The sequence below is a fragment of the Erpetoichthys calabaricus genome, chromosome 2 (assembly GCF_900747795.2).
Source record: "Erpetoichthys calabaricus chromosome 2, fErpCal1.3, whole genome shotgun sequence".
Lineage (NCBI taxonomy): Eukaryota > Metazoa > Chordata > Cladistia > Polypteriformes > Polypteridae > Erpetoichthys > Erpetoichthys calabaricus.
Genome location: NC_041395.2, coordinates 108,033,475 through 108,052,524, shown reverse-complemented (window position 1 = coordinate 108,052,524; position 19,050 = coordinate 108,033,475). Strand labels below are relative to the sequence as shown.

The window sequence follows — 19,050 nt, the reverse complement described above, 5'->3', positions numbered from 1 at the left end:
ATGACGCGAATAGTACCAATCAGAAAATATCGTCGAAGTAATGCAATATTATTTGAAAACGAACAGCATCAGATTGGGTGTGATTTATACTGGCGCTGTTACTTAGAGTCAGATCAGAAGCTGAATAAGCTGAATAAGCTCCTGTTCTGACTCTAAGTAAAAAAGCATGAATTAATCTATACTAATAAAAGGCAAAGCCCTCACTGACTGACTGACTGACTGACTGACTGACTGACTGACTGACTGACTCACTCACTCACTCACTCACTCACTCACTCACTCACTCACTCACTCACTCACACTCACTCACTCACTCAATCACTAATTCTCCAACTTCCCGTGTAGGTGAAGGCTGAAATTTGGCAGGCTCCATCCTTACAGCTTACTTACAAAAGTAAGCAGGTTTCATTTTGAAATTCAAAGCGTAACGGTCATAACTGGAACCTCTTTTTTGTCCATATATTGTAATGGACGGGGGCGGAGTCGCGTATTGCGTCATCACGCCTCCTACGTAATCACGTGAAACGCCTTGGGGCCAATCTGGAAGAAGGCAGCGCAGCGCCTTGATTTAAACGATTCCATGTCTTGGTGGGTTTAATACTGTGTAAGCATACATATTAACACATGTGCAATTAAATGTGTGCATTTACAGGGTGATTTCTCAGGCTTAAAAGCTCGCCTTTTATTAAAAAAGTAAATGCAAACTGTTTTCATTCTGAAGGGCACAAACCACGTTGGATTTTGTAATGATAGTTGATTAGTAACGTCTATTAAGGGATACTTACAGAATGATTAGTAATGCCTGTGAATGCGGATGCAAGTAGGAGAATGGGCGTGAACTAAAGAATGAGTAGTAACATGTACAGTAAATGTAGCGCAGTGCCTTGATTTAAACGATTCCATGTCTTGGTGGGTTTAATACTGTGTAAGCATACATATTAACACATGTGCAATTTAACGTGTGCATTTACGGGGTGATTTCTCAGGCTTAAAAGCTCGCCTGTTATTAAAAAAGTAAATGCAAACTGTTTTTATTCTGAAGGGCACAAACCACGTTGGATTTTGTAATGATAGTTGATTAGTAAGGTCTATTAAGGGATACTTACAGAATGATTAGGAATGCCGATGCAAGTAGGAGAATGGGCGTGAACTAAAGAACAAGTAGTAACATGTACAGTAAATGTCTCTAAAGTCTGTCTATTAAAAAGTTATTATATCTTTCAATCCTGTGTATTGATTAAACTACGAACCTAACAAGATCACTACATTGTGTCAGAAGTGGCGGATTGGAAGAGGAATGTGAAGAAGTGGTTCAGCTTTTGAACGAGTCTCGTGTCTGTGAGTAACCCGAAAACGTGGTCAGAAAGCGCTAAGACGTTCTAGCAAAAGAGAAAAAAAATATGGAAGGATTACAGCCCCCACCAAATCTCCAGTTAAAGGGAAATGTAGCTGAAAATTGGAAAAGATTTAAACAGAGATTCAAGTTGTATCTTGCTGCGATTGAAGCAGATAGGAAAAGTGAAAAAATGAACGTCTATGCTTCTACATGTAATTGGCGAAGAGGTGCTAGAGGTGTATAACAATTTTCAGTTTGAAGAAGATGGAGACAATATGAAATTGAACAAAATAGTTGAAAAATTCGAAGCGTATTGCAACCCAAAGCGCAATGTGACGTTTGAGTGGCACAAGTTTTTTACATGTTTCCAGAAAAGCGGCGAAACAATAGACCAGTATGTGACGGAATTCCGTAATAGGAGCTGTTCTAAGAAGAAACCGTCGAGACATCAAAGGACCAATAACCTCTAATCAGAACACTAACACCAGCGAAACAAATATTAACGAGAAAACAAGTATAAATCAGGAAAGAACATCTCAACCCTATGTTGAAGTAATAAAGTTTATCAAAGTAGCATTTGAAATGTATAACATTACTAAGCTTATAAGTACTGCCTTACTTCTCTTTAAGAAAGGAAGATGTAATGATACTTGATTTAAACAATTCCATGTCTTGGTGGTTTTGCGTAGCTTATTGTCAATATCTTTACACCTGTTTTTAAGACTTATTGACTGAAACGGGCTTTCACGAAAAAAGTTAGGGCTTTGCTACAGGATACACCCTCCACAAGTTAAGGAAGTAAAAATAAGGTTATATATTTCTGTTTTATTTAAACCTTTTAAGTTCGTATGCATAGCCCCATTTGGCTGTTTTAGTTTTTTTTTTTCTTTCTTCAGTAATATTTAATCTCCTTAAAGAAAAACAACATATGCATTTTACTTTTTTTGTATCTCTTTAGTAATATTTTAGTGTAAAAGGATAACCAGTATTTAAACCTTTTATGTTACTTTATAAAGTTATTTTACACAATGTTGAAAAATTAATAAGAAAGCTACATATTTTGGCAGCTGCTGCTTTAATTTTCAATGAAATGAAAAAAGCTCTCCAAGAGAAAACCTCAATGAAGAAGAAACAGTTTGCACTATCTAAAAAGGAGAAACCCTCATTTATAAAGGTTTGCTGCAGATGACTTAACTGAAAATAAATGAATAGTTCCTATGTGTATAATACATATTTATCTATTTGACTTATGCCTTTATTCCAGTAACTTGCAACATCTGAGGTACAATTTGTTACATTACTTTTGTTTTTTGCAGCACAGGCAGGTGAAGTGACTTCCTCAGGGTCACACAGTGGTGTCAGTACCAGGATTTGAACTGACAAGCTCCGGGTTTGCTGAAATATTACCGAAAGAAAGAAAAAAAAATGAAAACGCGCAAATGGGGCTATGCATACAAATGTCCATCCATCCATTATCCTACCCGCTATATCCTAAATACAGGAGCCAATCCCTACCAACACAGGGCACAAGGCAGGAAACAAACCCCGGGCAAGGTGCCAGCCCACCGCAGGGCGCACACACCCACACACACCCACACACCAGGGACAATTTAGAATCGCCAATGCACCTAACCTGCATGTCTTTGGACTATGGGAGGAAACCGGAGTACCCGGAGGAAACCCAGACAGACACGGGGATAACATTCAAACTCCACGCAGGGAAGCGAACCCGGGTTTCCTAACTGGCACCTTTCACTGCACCACCATGTCGCCCGCATACAAACTTAAAAGGTTTAAATAAAACAGAAATATATACCTTTATTTTTACTTCCTTAACTTGTGGAAGGTGTATCCTGTAGCAAAGCCCTAAGTTTTTTCATGAAAGCCCCTTTCAGTCAATAAGCCTTAAAAACAGGTGTAAAGCTAAACTTGCAGCACCGCTATTCAATTACACTTGCCTAACGCCTCTCCTAAGGGGACATACTGTGGGATCTGGGCATCAGTCAAAGTACCAATCACAGGCCCGATTAGAAAGCGGGAAGCTGTGATTTATCGTCTCCCTCCCATGTAACAATCACAGCCCGTGTTACAACGCACTATGTATGTATGTGTATATGTATATATGTATATGTGTGTGTTTATGTATGTGTGTATATGTATGTGTATATATATGTTGATATGTGTATATATGTATATATATGTATATATATGTGGATGTGTATATGTATATATATATATATATATATTTATATATATGTATATGTAGATATGTGTATATATCTAGATATGTATATATATGTATATATGTATATGTATATATATGTTTACATAACCTCTTTAACACACTACTTCTCCGCTGTGAAGCGCGGGTATTTTGCTTGTCAACAGAAATAACCGCGATCGACATTTTAAACTTAACGATTTACAGTGAATATCAATTTATAAATTTTATGTCCGTTTGAGGCTACAAAAGAAAAAAAAGCACATCCTCCCCAGCGGGTAATCGAACTCGGGTCTCTACGGCGCGGCAGGGCTGCCGTGCTCCAAGGCAGCAAATCTCAGTGTTACGACACGGAAGGTGTTGTTACAGCCTTGAACCTTTTGTGAAAGTGTTTATTTGATGTTTGGCCATCAGGCTTCACACATTCTATAGTTTATGCCTACATTTTGTAACATTTATTACTAAAATATGACAAAGCTTCTGTTTTAACAATGTGTTTACACATATTACTATAGAAACAGAACACACATGAAATGCGTGTGTTCCAAATGACGATCTATTATTTCCACTCTAAAACTCCAGTTCAGTCACTCCCAGATAATCAAACAAGGCATGAGCTGGGAAAACTTAGTGAAAGTTTTGCAATGGTGGGGGATGGAATAGCCGGCTTTTTGCTGCTTGTCTTAATCGGCACATTTAGAAGACAAAAGAGAGGTGAGAACGGTTTTAAGGTGGGCCAGATCTATGAGTTTTTTCGTAGACTCTGGTAATTCTAGTGCTAATGTACTAATTTCTAATCCTGTCCATCCTCATCACACCCAATGCAGATCTTAGCATCTTTAACTCTGTCACCTCCAGCTCTGTCTCCTGCTTTCTCCACCCATTCCACCCTGCCTGCACTCTCTTTTTCACCTCTCTTCCACAATCCTGATTACTCTGTACTGTTGATCCCAAGCATTTAAACTCATCCACCTTCGCCAACTCTACTCCCTGCATCCTCACTATTCAACTGTCCTCCCTCTCATTTACACACATGTATTCTGTCTTGTTCCTACTGACCTTCATTCCTCTCCTCTCTAGAGCATATCTCCACCTCTCCAGGGTCTCCTCAACCTGCTCCCTACTATCGCTACAGATCACAGTGTCAGAAGCGAACATCATAGTCCACGGGGACTAATCCAGTCTGTCAACCTGTCCATCACCATTGCAGATAAGAAAGGGCTCAGAGCCAATCCCTGATGTAATCCCACCTCCACCTTGAATGCATCTGTCACTCCTACCACAGACCTCACCACATTAACACTTCCCTCATACATATCCTGTACAACTCTTACGTACTTCTCTGCCACTCCCAACTTCTTCATACAATACCACAACTCCTCTTGAGGCACCCTGTCATATGCTTTCTCCAGGTCCACAAAGACACAATGCAAATCCTTCTAGCATTCTCCATACTTCTCCATCAACACCCTCAGAGCAAACATCGCACCTGTGGTGCACTTTCTTGGCATGAAACCATACTGCTGCTCACTAATCGTCACCTCACTTCTTAACCTAGCTTCCACTACTCTTTCCCATAACTTCATGCTGTGGCTCATCAATTTTATCCCGCTGTAGTTACTACAGTCCTGCACATCCCCCTTATTCTTAAATTCAGCACCAGTACACTTCTTCTCCACTCCTCAGGCATCCTCTCATCTCACTTTCCAAGATTCCATTAAACAATCTGGTTAAAAACTCCACTGCCATCTCTCCTCAACACATCCATGCTTCCACAGGTATGTCATCTAGACCAACGGCTTTTCCATTCTTCATCCTCTTCATAGCTGTCCTTACTTCCTCCTTGCTAATCCATTGCACTTCCTGATTCACTATCCAACCTCTTCCTCTTCTCTCTCTCATTCTGTTCATTCATAAGCCTCTCAAAGTACTCTTTCCATCTGCTCAACACACTCTCGTCGCTTTTGAGTACGTTTCCATCTTTATCCTTTATTACCCTAACCTGCTGCACATCTTTTCCAGCTCGGTCCCTCTGTCTAGCCAATCGGTGCAGGTCCTTTTCTCCCTCCGTAGTGTCCAACCTCTCATACAACTCATCATACACTTTTTCTTTAGCCTTCACCTCTCTCTTCACCTTGCGCCTTATCTCCTTGTACTCTTGTCTACTTTCTGCATCTCTCCGACTATCTCGCTTCTTCTTTGCCATCCTCTTCCTCTGTATACTCTCCTGTACTTCTCCATTCCACCACCAGGTTTCCTTTTCCTCCTTCCTCTGTCCAGATGTCACACCAAGCACCCTTCTTGCTGTCACCCTTACTACATCTGCTGTAGTTTCCCAACTGTCTGGTAATTCTTCACTACCACCCAGTGCCTGTCTCACCTTCTCCCTAAACTCAACCTTGCAATCTTCCTTTTTCATCTTCCACCATTTGATCCTTGACTCTGCCCTCACTCGCTTCCTCTTCTTGATCTCCAATGTCATCCTACAGACCACCATCCTATGCTGCTTAACCACACTTTCCCCTGCCACTACTTTGCAGTCTTCAATCTCCTTCAGATTGACTCTTCTGCATAGGATGTAATCTACCTGTGTGCATCTTCCTCCACTCTTGTATGTCACCCTATGTTCCTCCCTCTTCTTAAAATATGTATTCACCACAGTATATGTGTACCAAATTTCACGTCAATAGGTAAAACGGTTTACAAGCTACAGGTGATTTAAAATCCTTTACAGATAAACAGACAGCTTCGGTACCATATTATATAAGAAGATAATTTGAAAATAACAGTTGAGCAGAGAGATTTAGTTTTAAAATACTATTATAGGATTTTCTGAATAAAATTTCAGATGTAGGAATCACCTTCTTTCCCTTGTCCTGTAATTCTCATATGATGTGACCGGCAATTTACAGCCCACTGTCAGTATTGTTGTATTTCTCTGTCTCTCACTCTTTTGATCTAAAACTCTGTTCCGAGTAAGAGAAGCATTACATGTTCCAAAACAGAATACCTTAGTTTCTGTTTACCCAGATTGTATGGAAAAGCTTATATTATTTAGAAACCTTACCCAACACAAGCTTTTAATTGCCTTTACTGCAGCAGCACTTTGGCTGAACTATGAATGAAGTGTTCTATGTAATCAAGAGCAGTTGTAATAATCTATACTTTAGTCTGATCTTCTTTCGTTCATGTGCAGAAGCTCTGATAATTGTTTCAATAATCAAATCAGATGGGTGAGGTGGAGTGGCCTTTCTTGTCTAACCACCATGTCTTGACTTGACTTATGGGTCTTTGTACTTAGCATAGAATAAATGGGAAGCACTAGGCTCTTTTCAGGCAGAACCCAACCCAACATAACAAGGTGATCCAGTAATTTTTCTTTGGTTGTTTGCTTTCATTCGTAATAGGCCAAAATAAATAAATGTACATAATACGAATGAGACCACCAATTTCAAAGTATTTTTTTCTGTCTTGTGTAAAGCAAGTTAGGAATTTTAGATTAATAAGCAGCACTGGCTGAAATGGTGTGTTTGTTGATCGCATTTAATTATTGCACAATATGCTTAAATGAAAAAGACACATTCAAGATGATAATGCTCCTCAGTGTTGTGTTTTTGCTGAGTTTGTTTTTTATATAAAATTCACCTTAATTAATTTAATGTTATGTTAAAAATGCTTCCTCTGACTTTAACACTCTTAATTTAAAAATTCTTTAATTTGAATAACTCTTTTGTTAGTTCTTTTGAAATAGTAGGATATACAGACACATTTTGTCCTGATTTACCCCTCTGCTCCAGAGTTTTAAAATGGCAAATCAAACAATTCTGACGTGATTAAAGTACACATTGCAGACTTTAATTTAGGGTATTTCCATATATTATGGTCACACCATGTAGAAATTACAGGACTTTTTCACATGGTTCCCCCATTTCCATAATGTTTGGAACAGTTGGCGTCACAGGTTTTTTTGATTACACAGGTTTGTTTCATTGCTTCATTAGTGCAGCCATAAGTTACCTAGGCTTGCTTCTACCTACAGACTACTTTGGGAGAGTCTGTAATTGCCATTGTTCAACATGAGGACAAGAACTGTGCCAATGAAAGTAAAAAAAAAACATTTTGCGGCTGAAAAACCCGAGTAAAACCATTGGAGACATTGGTAAAACATTAGGATTACCTAAATCAACTGTCTGTAATGTCATTAAGAAAAAAGAATGTACTGGTGATCTCAGTAATCACAAAGGGACTGGTAGGCCAAGGAAGACCTCCACTCCTGATGAAAGAAGAATCCTCACTATGGTAAAGAAAAAACCCCAAACACCTGTCTGACAGATCAAAAACAGTCTTCAGGTGGAAGATGTGTATGTGTCAGAGACTACTATCTGCAGAACACTTCATGAACAGAACAGAAATACTGAGGCCACACTGCAAGATGCAAACTACTAGTTAACCAAAAATACAGGATGGCCAGACCAAGGTTATTATAGTTTTGCCTTTTTATATTAGGTTTTTATTTCTATATTTTTTCTGACCTTACTTGGAAATTCAGTTTAGTTTTAGTTTTCCTTCATCTTATATTTTTAGTTTTAGTTTAGTTTTATTTTACAAAGATAATTCTATTTTATTTTTATATATATATTAGTTTTAGTAATTATGGTACAGTTAAAGAGCTACTATTGAGTTTAGTTTTTGTGTCACAATGAGACAGAACTGTACACTTAGCGGGTTTGGATATAATATGAATTTAATGTTAGTGGAAGCTTGCTACACTACACAACACACTTTACTATTTGGTTTTGTTTTTGTCTGGTAAAATATTGTCTATGTAATTTGTGCTGAACAAATCTGCGCTGACTGTTGCCACTTTTTTTCTTTTCCTTTTATTGCCCAGAATGAGCAAATTTGTAATGAATTTTAGGTGAATTTTAAGGTGTGAGGGTTTTTTACTCTAAATGTTTACAACACACAACATCTCCTGCTCCAACGACAATGTGCTTATAATGAATGCCTTCAATATTTCATTCAAAAATCTCAAACATTGGGCTTTGTTATTTTCTACCAGCCATCTCTGATTGATCTCTGATTCCATCTCAGGCACAAACAATTTATAGACAGAATTTTGCACCTGCAGGGCTGGAAAGATATAAAAAATATAAGAAAAGAGAATCTACTGTGTTTTGACTGGTGTGACCTTGAAAATCATAGGGGTTAAGGAAGAACAAGGGTCTTAGGCTTGAATCAGTGTGCAGACCCCACCTAGCTGTATTGAGGGAAACAAAGAAAAACAAGCATGTAGTTAGGGGCAGTGAGACATGAATAGCCCATCATAAGAACAGTAAACCCATATTGAACAGAGCAAGAGCAGGTAATAAGAGTATGGACAGGCACTAAACAACAGAAACAGTTTATGCATTATCTAAACCTGTTCATCCATAGCTGGATCGCAGGAACCTGGGGCCTACCCCAGCAGGTTTGGATGTAAGGCAGGAAAAATCCCTGGTATGCAATATGTATGGTATGGCGGATGTTAAGAGCAAAAAGAATATGATATTTCAACTATCTGATTTGAGAGGGAGAGAAACATTGAAAAATGTTTTGAAGCATAATTCTGCTACTGGATTATTTTCACAATATCAGGTATTTTGAGCTGTGAATATGAACTAAAAAAGATAAATTAATAAATATACAATAAATACAAAAACAAATTAGTATGTTTAGCTTTTCACCACTTGGCAGACTCTCTTCCTCCACCTACCAGTAGTTCAGGAGAGATATTGCCAACTCAGGAATTTTACAAGGTTTGTATCGCATTGCTGTTAAACGACGTTTTTAAAGGAGCAATATGCTGATCTTGTATGATGACCTTGTCAGTCTCTCGATCGGTACCGTTTTATTTTCAAAAATCGGGAGCGGCCTTCCCTCGACTTTCTCGTGTACTCAGATATGGGGATGGATATTTGAGGAGTAAACCGCATGACAATGATTTTATTATGTACATTAAAGAACCATCAACAATAAATCAAATTAATAATATATTGAACAATTATTATAAAAGTAAAGTTGAATAAATCGGACTCTGCAGCTGCATGAATAAAATAAAAATTGAGTATGTGTTCAGGTAAAGTACCACTTCCGGTTAATGGATTTGGCCCAAAACTTAATACAGATCTACAATTCTGATGTAACAACCACATGCCAAATTTCATCCGTCTATTTGCGTTTTTGAGATATTGTGTTTATACACACACATAGACACAGAGACATAATTCCAAAAAATGGTATTTTCTGACTCGGGGAGGTCTAAAACGTCAAGATTCATCAAAATGTTGAAGTCGATTTTTTTTTTCATGATTAGTATACTTTCTCTATACTTTGTATATTGTACTTCGAGTGCGAAGTGGCAGTTGAATTACTGTCAACAAAAAGCAGGCAGGGCGGCACGGTGGCGCAGTGGGTAGCGCTGCTGCCTCGCAGTTGGGAGACCTGGGGATCTGGGTTCGATTCCCGGGTCCTCCCTGCGTGGAGTTTGCATGTTCTCCCCGTGTCTGCGTGGATTTCCTCCGGGCGCTCCGGTTTCCTCCCACATTCCAAAGACATGCAGGTTAGGTAGATTTGCGATTCTAAATTGGCCCTAGTGTGTGCATGGTGTGTGGGTGTGTTTGTGTGTGTCCTGCGGTGGGTTGGCACCCTGCCCGGGATTGGTTCCTGCCTTGTGCCCTGTGTTGGCTGGGATTGGCTCCAGCAGACCCCCGTGACCCTGTGTTCGGATTCAGCGGGTTGGAAAATGGATGGATGGATGGATGGAAAAAGCAGGCACCTGAGAAATAAACTGAAACGTAACTCACTCATGATTTTTCTGTCCATACGGTAAAGTTTTTGTTGAGCAGCATAGTCCGATTTCAGGCGTTTAAATTACATCTTGATATTCAACAAGTGCAGAGAAAGGCAGCATGTAAATCGCTTTCTATTGCACCGGCTTTACACACTTAGTCAGCTCGCTCTGTCACCGCAAATGATGTGTGAACACCCGCCATCATCACCAGCCACCGATCACTGGATGACTACATGCGGGCGGCTCGTGGGGTCTGTGTACTTTTTGGTATTTGAAATTTCATTTTAGAAGCAAAAATGAAAAAACGAAAATGAAAGGAATTTTCAGATTTTGATTATTTTATTTCAATTAGTCTTTTCAGCTACTTTAATAGTTTCGTTTAGTTTTAGTTTTTCATTTCAGTTTTGTTAATTATTTTATTTCAGTTTACGAAAATGTTTTTTTAATAATAGATTCAGTTTTGATTTTAGTTTTCGTTAACTATAATAACCTTGGGCCAGACTTCAGTTTACGAAAAAGTACTTAAAGAGCCTGCAGGATTCTGGTAACAGGTCTTGTGGACAGACAAGACAAAGATTAACCTGTATTACAGTGATGGCAAAGGCAAAGTGTGAAGATGAAAAAGAACTGCTCATGATCCAAAGTATACCACCTCATCTGTTAAACATGGTGGTGGGGGTGTTATGGCTTAGGCATGTATGGACACCACAGATACTGTCACATTTACCTTCATTGATGATGTAACTGCAGACAGCAGTTGCACAATGAACTCTAAGGTGTATAGAAACATCTTATCAGCACAAGAGTCAGAAAATACCTCTAGTACTAGAGTGTTGTACCGTGTTAGCCATTATGGATGTAGTGAGAAGTAAGTAAATACCTCCAAACTCATTGGACAGTTCTTCATCCAATAACAAGATAATAATCCCAAACATACTGCTAAGGTGACACAGGAGTGTTTCATAGCTAAAAAATGCTTAAAGGGTAGTCACCTTACTTAAATCCAATTGAGCATGGCTTCCATATGCTTAAGAGAAAACTTAAGGGAACAAGCCCCTGAAACAAGCAAGAGCTAAAAATGGCTACATTAGACACTTACTTTTGAAGCTGAAAAGCCAAGAGCTTCAAAGTCATCTGAAGCAATTTTGATAATCTCTGCAAGAGAAATGTAATTTCAGGGTTGACTTAAAGAGCACAGACACCCTCTCAAAGCAATTTAATGGATAGCCATAGAATGTGAAGTAAATGTAATACTTGCATATTCTGTACATTTAAAAAAAAAAAAACAGTAAATTCAAATCAGAAGTGGCAGAAGATTAAGCACCTCATAAATATCATGGTATTTATACATTTTTTATTTTAAAAAGACATAAAACTGAAGTCTATGAATCAAAGATGCTTGCTTGTACCTGTTCTCTGCCCATCATTTTTATTAATTTATTTTCGCATAAGACATCTTATTGATGAAAAGATCATAAGTGAGAGTATTATTAGTGGCCTTTCTTGATTTGAGAAGTAGACCGACAAATCTTTGTAATTGTCCTCTCCTCTCATGGGCTCTAAGATGATTGTGAAGGCCAAGGTGTGAGCAAAACTTTCTCAGGCATTTAGGGCACTGGATTGTGACTGTATCCACTGTGACATCTGCAAATCCAGCAAGATGTGCTTATCTCCTTTGTCTCTACTGTTCCTCAAGTTATGTTCTCTTTACCTTGAGGGTTTTCTGCCTGTGCTCCAAGATTCTGCTCCAGTACGTCCAGTCCCTGACTAGGTCCCTGGGATGGATATCACGTGCAACAAGATTTGCTTTCAGATGTTCTTTGTACGTTTTCATAAGTCTTCCTCATAGTCTACTTCCCCCTGGCAGTTCAGAGAAGAGCAAAAGTTTTGGAAGTTGCATATTAAACATTCTGATAACATGACCAACCCTCTGTAACTGGTACTGAACAATTGTGATCTCAGTATTGGGAATGCTTTTTTACCATAGAATCTTGCCGTTAGTAACCCTATCCTCTCACTTTATCTCAAGGATAGAGCAGAGCTTGCTCTGATGAAATTTCTCCAATACCCTGAGGTGCTACTTTTAGGGAGTCCAGGTACCACCCCACGGTAAACCACATCTGTAATGCATGAGTTCTGAAGTCTTAATTAATTTCCTGAAAGCATAGTGGTCGGCAAATATCCGGGTTGTGAACTTTTCGTTAATGGTACCGGCTGATGAAAGATGCCAGAAAGGAAAGGTAAGTATAAGACTTGCACCAAGGGTGTAACCTGGATTATGATGGGGTGCACGTGAGCTTCTTCAAATGGCACAGGCTGGAAGAGGATTATAGTCTTGGACATTTTCGCTTCGAGACCATGCATAGTGTAGATCTGATACACAGGCATCTGTTGCCTCCTGAAGATGAGCCCTTGAATGACCAGCAACCAGGGGTGTTGTTAGCTTTATTACTTATTAGAGGAAACTAGCAGGAGTACCCGGCGTTGCCTGGGAATCTATAACTGGTGAATTTCCCAAATGAAAGAAACAACATAGAAATAGAACAAACGGTTTTCTTATTCACATTTTATTGTAAGTTCATCCACTTTGGATTGTGTCTGCTGTGGCGTTTGAGACTCCCTTTAAATAGACTTTTCTCTGGTATCTGAAGTGGACCGTGGAATTGTATGTCTTTTTTTCGGTGGCATGGGTATATTCGTGTAAAGCAGGAGAATTATAATGTGTTACATGGTATTACGTATGGAATACGCACCACAGTGAGATGAATTTACTTTATTTACACTACGTTGGAAAGCGAACAAATCATAGACATATATAGATAGACACCACATTCACTGTGTTGCCCAGTCGACACGATACGTCAGTGCGTCTGCCCTTTTGCGAGTAGTAAAAGTGCCATTTAAACTAATACACGTAGATGTGGAAACCGGGTTTTCTGATGAAAAAACAATAATGTTTAAAACAGTATCGTTTACATACAACAGATTTTGGCGAATCGTTTAAATGTAATTATGTATATCCATTTATACACTAATAAAGGCAATTATTAAATAATACTACTACTAATATTAATAATAATAATTATTATTATTATTAAATAATTCCTCCCATATAAGTAACATTTTGCGGACTGCCTTCTTCCATCTCCGAAACATTTCTAGACTTCGTCCTCTTCTTACGCAACACAGTACTGAAGTATTGATTAATGCCCAAGTCACCTCACGTATAGATTACTGTAATGCTATTCTATCTGGCATCCCACAAAAACTTATCCATCGCTTACAACTTCTTCAAAATTCTGCTGCCAGGATAATAACCTTCTGTTCTAAATCCACTAAACATATTACACCGATTCTCTCTCAGCTTCACTGGCTCCCTGTTAACTACAGAATACAATGCAAAATACCACTCTTAACATTTAAAGCTCTCCACAACCTCACTGATCTCCTACAGACTGACACCTCTCTCGCTCACTCAGATCCTCATCTGCAGCTCTACTTTCTGTACCACAACCAACCGAACTTACTGTTATCTGCTCGAACCAACACCGACTTACTATACTTGGTTCGTCCAGCGGCGTCACTGTAGCATTCGAACATTCTTAGCCAATCATGCAATACTGCATCTGCGTTGGCCACGTTAAGTTCTAACTACAGAGGCAGAGTCCCATTGCATGGTTCTAACTTGTATTGACTTGAGGTATTGACGCAAACACCATACATCCACGGTTTTCAAACTTTTTTGAAAAAGTACCACTCCGCGAGGACCAGTAAACTGAAGTACCACTGTCAATGAATCATTAATTTACGCCCGTGTTGTTTTGAAGAAAAACTCACTATAATCACTATAATGACTATAATTATGACGTTAAAGGGATATTAAACTAATTAAGGAAATGGGTGCCCGCGCTAGTAAAAGCTGGCTTGGAGTCTTCCACGCATTTACAGTAGTATACTTATACTATATATGATTATATGCAACATATTGGCATCCTAGCAACATCGATTCGTGGAAAATAAAGGACCACACGAGTACCACTTGGCATGACTTGAAGTACCACCAGTGGTACATGTACCACAGTTTGAAAACCGTAGCCATACATCGTCATACATACGGGGTATTGACGCGAACACCATACATACAGATACTATCAAATTATATATAAGGGTTACACCACTGCCAACAACTACATTATTATCAGCATACTGCATTTCAGTGACTAACCCCACAGAAGTGTTTTTCTTCACCAGTACGTGGACACTGTTGAAAAGACTGCCATCCGTTTCAGTTCACAAGGAGAGGGGAGAAATGTTTTCCTTGGACTCCCAGTAATGGACCACTGCCAGACAGAAAGAAAATAAAATAGGAATGAGGACATAGACTCGTTTGACACCTGTCCCAACTGGAAAAGTAGAGAATAGTCTTCCCTTTAACAGGACTTAGCCTTTCATGCCTTTGTTTAATGCTTGAATAATTCCAATCAGTTTTGTTGAAGCACCAGATTTGCAGAGGATCTTCCAAACAATCTTGCCATAAATCCTGTTAAAAGCCTTTACTAGGGTCAAAGAAGATCAAGAGAAATGTTAGTTGTGCAGTTTTGATATCCCCTGGATCTGATGGGTGATAAGGATCATGTTGTGTGTGTCCCAAGCCAGCCAGAAGCTGTACTGTGACTATGGGAATGATTCCTCACTAACTGGTGCTCAACAGTTTAAGATTATTCAGTCAAACATTGTCCCAACTATTGAAAGTAGGTATATTTCCCTACAGTTTCCAAAGAGAGAGCAGTCACCTTTCTTAAAGATGGTGTTATTGATAGCATCCTTGAATAAGGTGATGCATCTGTGATGCAAGCTCTCATCCACCTGCCTCAGTGTATTATCAAGACCCAGTGGCCTGGCATGTGCAAAATTTTTTTCATGCGAGCAACAAGTTCTAAAAAACAACAATTTTTGAGCACTAGTATTAGCACTAAATTTCTGTATATTGCACAAAAAAATCACACATATGAATATTTACTATAGCACATTACTAATGCTAAGTTATGAAAAATTACCTAAACTGGTGTAACAAAGTTGTTTTTTTTTATAAAACGTTTATTTCTGTCCACAGCTTTGGTTCTTCAAATTATGCCATCTAAACTACTGACCTGCAGGAAATTATATAAATAGTATTTGGCAAAGTCTCAATATCACTCATCAAGAGAATCTCTTTCCAACCATAATTTATACTCAGATCTTCTCAATGTGGCACATGATGTTGCTCTGATAAGTGTGACATGTACTGGTGCAAAAGAGCAGCTACACGTTTTCATTTGCCCTGCATGATTGATCTCCTGCCTGAGGCAGTTGATTCAGTTTAATTGTGAACCCGTGACATGGTCATGGGTGCCTAAGACTCAGTGATATGATTGGAGAGCGAAGGCTAGCCCATCTGCTCCAATCCAACAGAAGAGCTGCTGTCAAACTTAATACTGGCCATGAGAGAAAAGTGTCACACAGTGCTTCACAGCTTGCTGTGTATGGGGATGTGTTGCTGCAGACCAGTCAGACCATTGCTGATCCCTGTCCACTGCTGAAAGCTCCTTACAATCGGTATGTGAATGTCAGAACTGGACCATGGAGCAATGGAAGTAGTGGCCTGGCATGGTGAATTACATCATATTTTACATGTATGTGCATCATTTACCTGGAGAAGAGACTGAAGCAGGTTGCACTATGGGAGGAAGGCAAACTGGCCATTTCATTATGTTGCCCTGGGCAATGATCTTTTGGGAAACCTTGAGTCCTGGCATTCATGTGGATGTTATTTTGACACATATCACCTTCCTAAAGATTGTTGCAGAATGTGTACACCCCATCATTGCAAACGTATTCCTTGGTGGCACTGGCCTTTTTCAAAAGAATAATCCACCCAGCCATACTGCAAAAATCTTCAGGAGTGGTTTAAGGAAAATAACAAAGACTTCAAGGTGTTGACTTAGCCTCCAATTTCTCCAGATCTCAATCTGATCAAACATCTTTGGAATGTGCTAGATAAACAAGTCTGATCCATGGAGGTCCCAAACTCACAACTTGTAGGACTTAAAGGATCTGCTGGTGACATATCAGTGTCAGATACCCCATGAAGCCTTCAGAAGTCTTTGGAGTCCATGCCTTGATGGGTCAGAGCTGTTATGACAGCATGAGGGGGACCTACATAATATTAGGCAGGTGGTTTAATGTTGTGGCTGAGTGAAGTGTATGCTATGATAGTGAGAGAAATAGCTTCGACATGACCAATACTGACCTTTATACTTTAAATCTTTAGGGTCCTTTTTTCAGCATCATTCTGTGCTTCATTGATAGCTCTTCAATGCAATGCAGGAAACATGTATGTATGTTCCACCTCATTATTTATTCTGCCCTGATCATATATTTGGAGAGACTGAGAAGGTATCTAGAACCTAGTGATCATTATTTGAATTACTACAAACATAAAAATTACTAAATTACTTACACATCAAGACAAAAAACTCCAGCACAGCTATGAATTTTACACAGACAAAGGCTTCCATCTTGTGAAACAGAGAACAGAAGAAGGTTGGTACACTAGATGGCCTCCCCATGATGGCCTCCCCATTTATTATTTGTCAGGCTAAAAGATACATCTTTCTATATAAACACTAGCTGTGTAAGCCCATAGCTTGTGAATCCTCAGAGGTGGAACCCTTACCCCCAACTCCACCTCTCACTTCCGGGCTGGACAGACACACACACTTTCACTCGTAGACGTTTATATACAAGACAATGGGCAGGTTGATGTGCCTTGTGCGCAGTCTGATTATAACTGACAGCCATCTTGGTTTCCATTCTTTTTTTATAGTATTGCCTGCAGAAGGGCCAGAGATAAAGGCAGCCTAATGGATGGTCTGTTTTTCCAGTTCTTCCTAACTATCTGAAGAAGGGGCCTGAGTTGCCTTGAAAGCTTGCATATTGTAATCTTTTTTGTTAGCCAATAAAAGGTGTCATTTTGCTTGATTTTTCACTACATTCATAATGGCTAACATGGTACAACACCCTAGTACTACCCCTATTTCTAACAATTTCTAGTATGCTTTTGAGTAAGGCTTATGCACACAGGGTGTAAGATGGACAATTTGAGTTATCAAGACATGAACATGACAGGTGAGGCAGTGTTCCTTCTGGTATCTGAATAAGCTGATTGTCTCTTACTTTGACTTCAGATATGTTATGATCTCTCGAGAGGAGAATGAGCAGAATCTGATGGCCTTCCAGCATGAAGAACAGATTTACTTTCAGGCATGCCGGGACATCCAGCCAGGAGAGCATTTACGTGTGTGGTATAGTGCGGAATACATGAGCCGTTTGCACAGTATGTCTCAGGAGAGCATTGACCGTAACCTGGCCACAGGTGAGTGCCATTCTGTTTGATTTTTCATTTTGCAACAAAATTACAACTTTCAACACGAGGCTTTTATGAGTCTGTTAGTGTCAATCTACTCTGGCATTTGGGTAGTCTGGTAGGTGGTTCATTCATCTGTGTGAAACAGGAATCACGTGCCAGATATCATTTGAGAATGGATGAATCATAGATTGTGCTCTTGAAGATGTTAAACCTTTTGGGTTGTGTATTTATATGATGGATATGGTTATGGGAGCTATGTATTCCGTTTTTTTCCACTAAAACCTTCACAAACCTGTACAACAATTTGTTGTCTACTATACCTCTAGAGAAGATGCACATACTGTATGTAATCAACAGGGCTTGTTACATCCTGCTGGAATCAATGGGAAAGCATTAGTAACTTTCAGGTGGACAGTCCTTCAGTTGCCATATCGTGCAGAAAGGTTTATCTTTTCACCGGTATGATAGGATTGTGCCTCCAGTTTAAACAAGGATGTGTTTCAGTCTACCTGAAATTTTGACTGCATTAGAGTATTTCTTCACTCCAGTGACCTTCAAGTTGAATATTTGCATCACTTTAAATGGACAGGAATAGGCTGATTTATCATGGAATAGAATGTGCATTGATTGCCATTTTTCTAGTGCAGCTGAACGTAATAGTTTACCATTCATGACTGGCAATTCCACTGAGACCATTGCTTCTATTTTAGCCTATTGCGGCTTATTCAAAGAATTTTTTTAAATTAAGTAATTAAATTCACTTTAATGGTAGACATAACATGTTGTGTGACTTAAGACTCTCAGACCTGTCTGTGAACTTAATTTTCTGAGGTGGTTTAATCAGTGCTCCTTGTTTTGAAATGCATCATTGTAGAGCCTCTTGAATTGTGTGGAAGGAACAAGCTTCACTCCCAAGTTAGCAGGTGAATTGGGAAACAATTTGATTCATCATTTTTTAACAGGTAGAGTAAGATAATAAAATGTAATCTATTTCAGGCAATCCTAACTTTGCCCTTTTATAACTGTGATATGCATTATACTAAGATTGAAAGTTTTCACCTAATTTAATAAAGTATAAAAACTAAGCTATATGACAGAAATAGCAGTATTCCACTGTATATAAAACAACAAGCATTTTGTTAGGAATTTGTACCAAAGGAGCAGTATGTTCTTAAATAGTCTAAACAGAACATATTATCTTCAAGTTCACAGAGTGTTGGAATAACAGTTGAAATCAATGAATGTAAATGCAC

The 19,050-nt window shown here is 38.9% G+C and overlaps 1 protein-coding gene across 3 annotated transcripts in view; it reads left to right on the top strand.

Moving 5' to 3' along the window:
* prdm11 (PR domain containing 11) overlaps window positions 1–19,050 on the top strand; it is a 65,196-nt gene that overhangs the window by 27,812 nt on the left and 18,334 nt on the right. For all 3 annotated transcript variants that reach the window (XM_028794302.2, XM_028794305.2, XM_028794301.2), the window contains exon 6: window positions 17,616–17,803. In XM_028794302.2, the coding sequence (XP_028650135.2) occupies window positions 17,616–17,803 (188 nt within the window). The remainder of the gene's footprint in view (window positions 1–17,615; window positions 17,804–19,050) is intronic.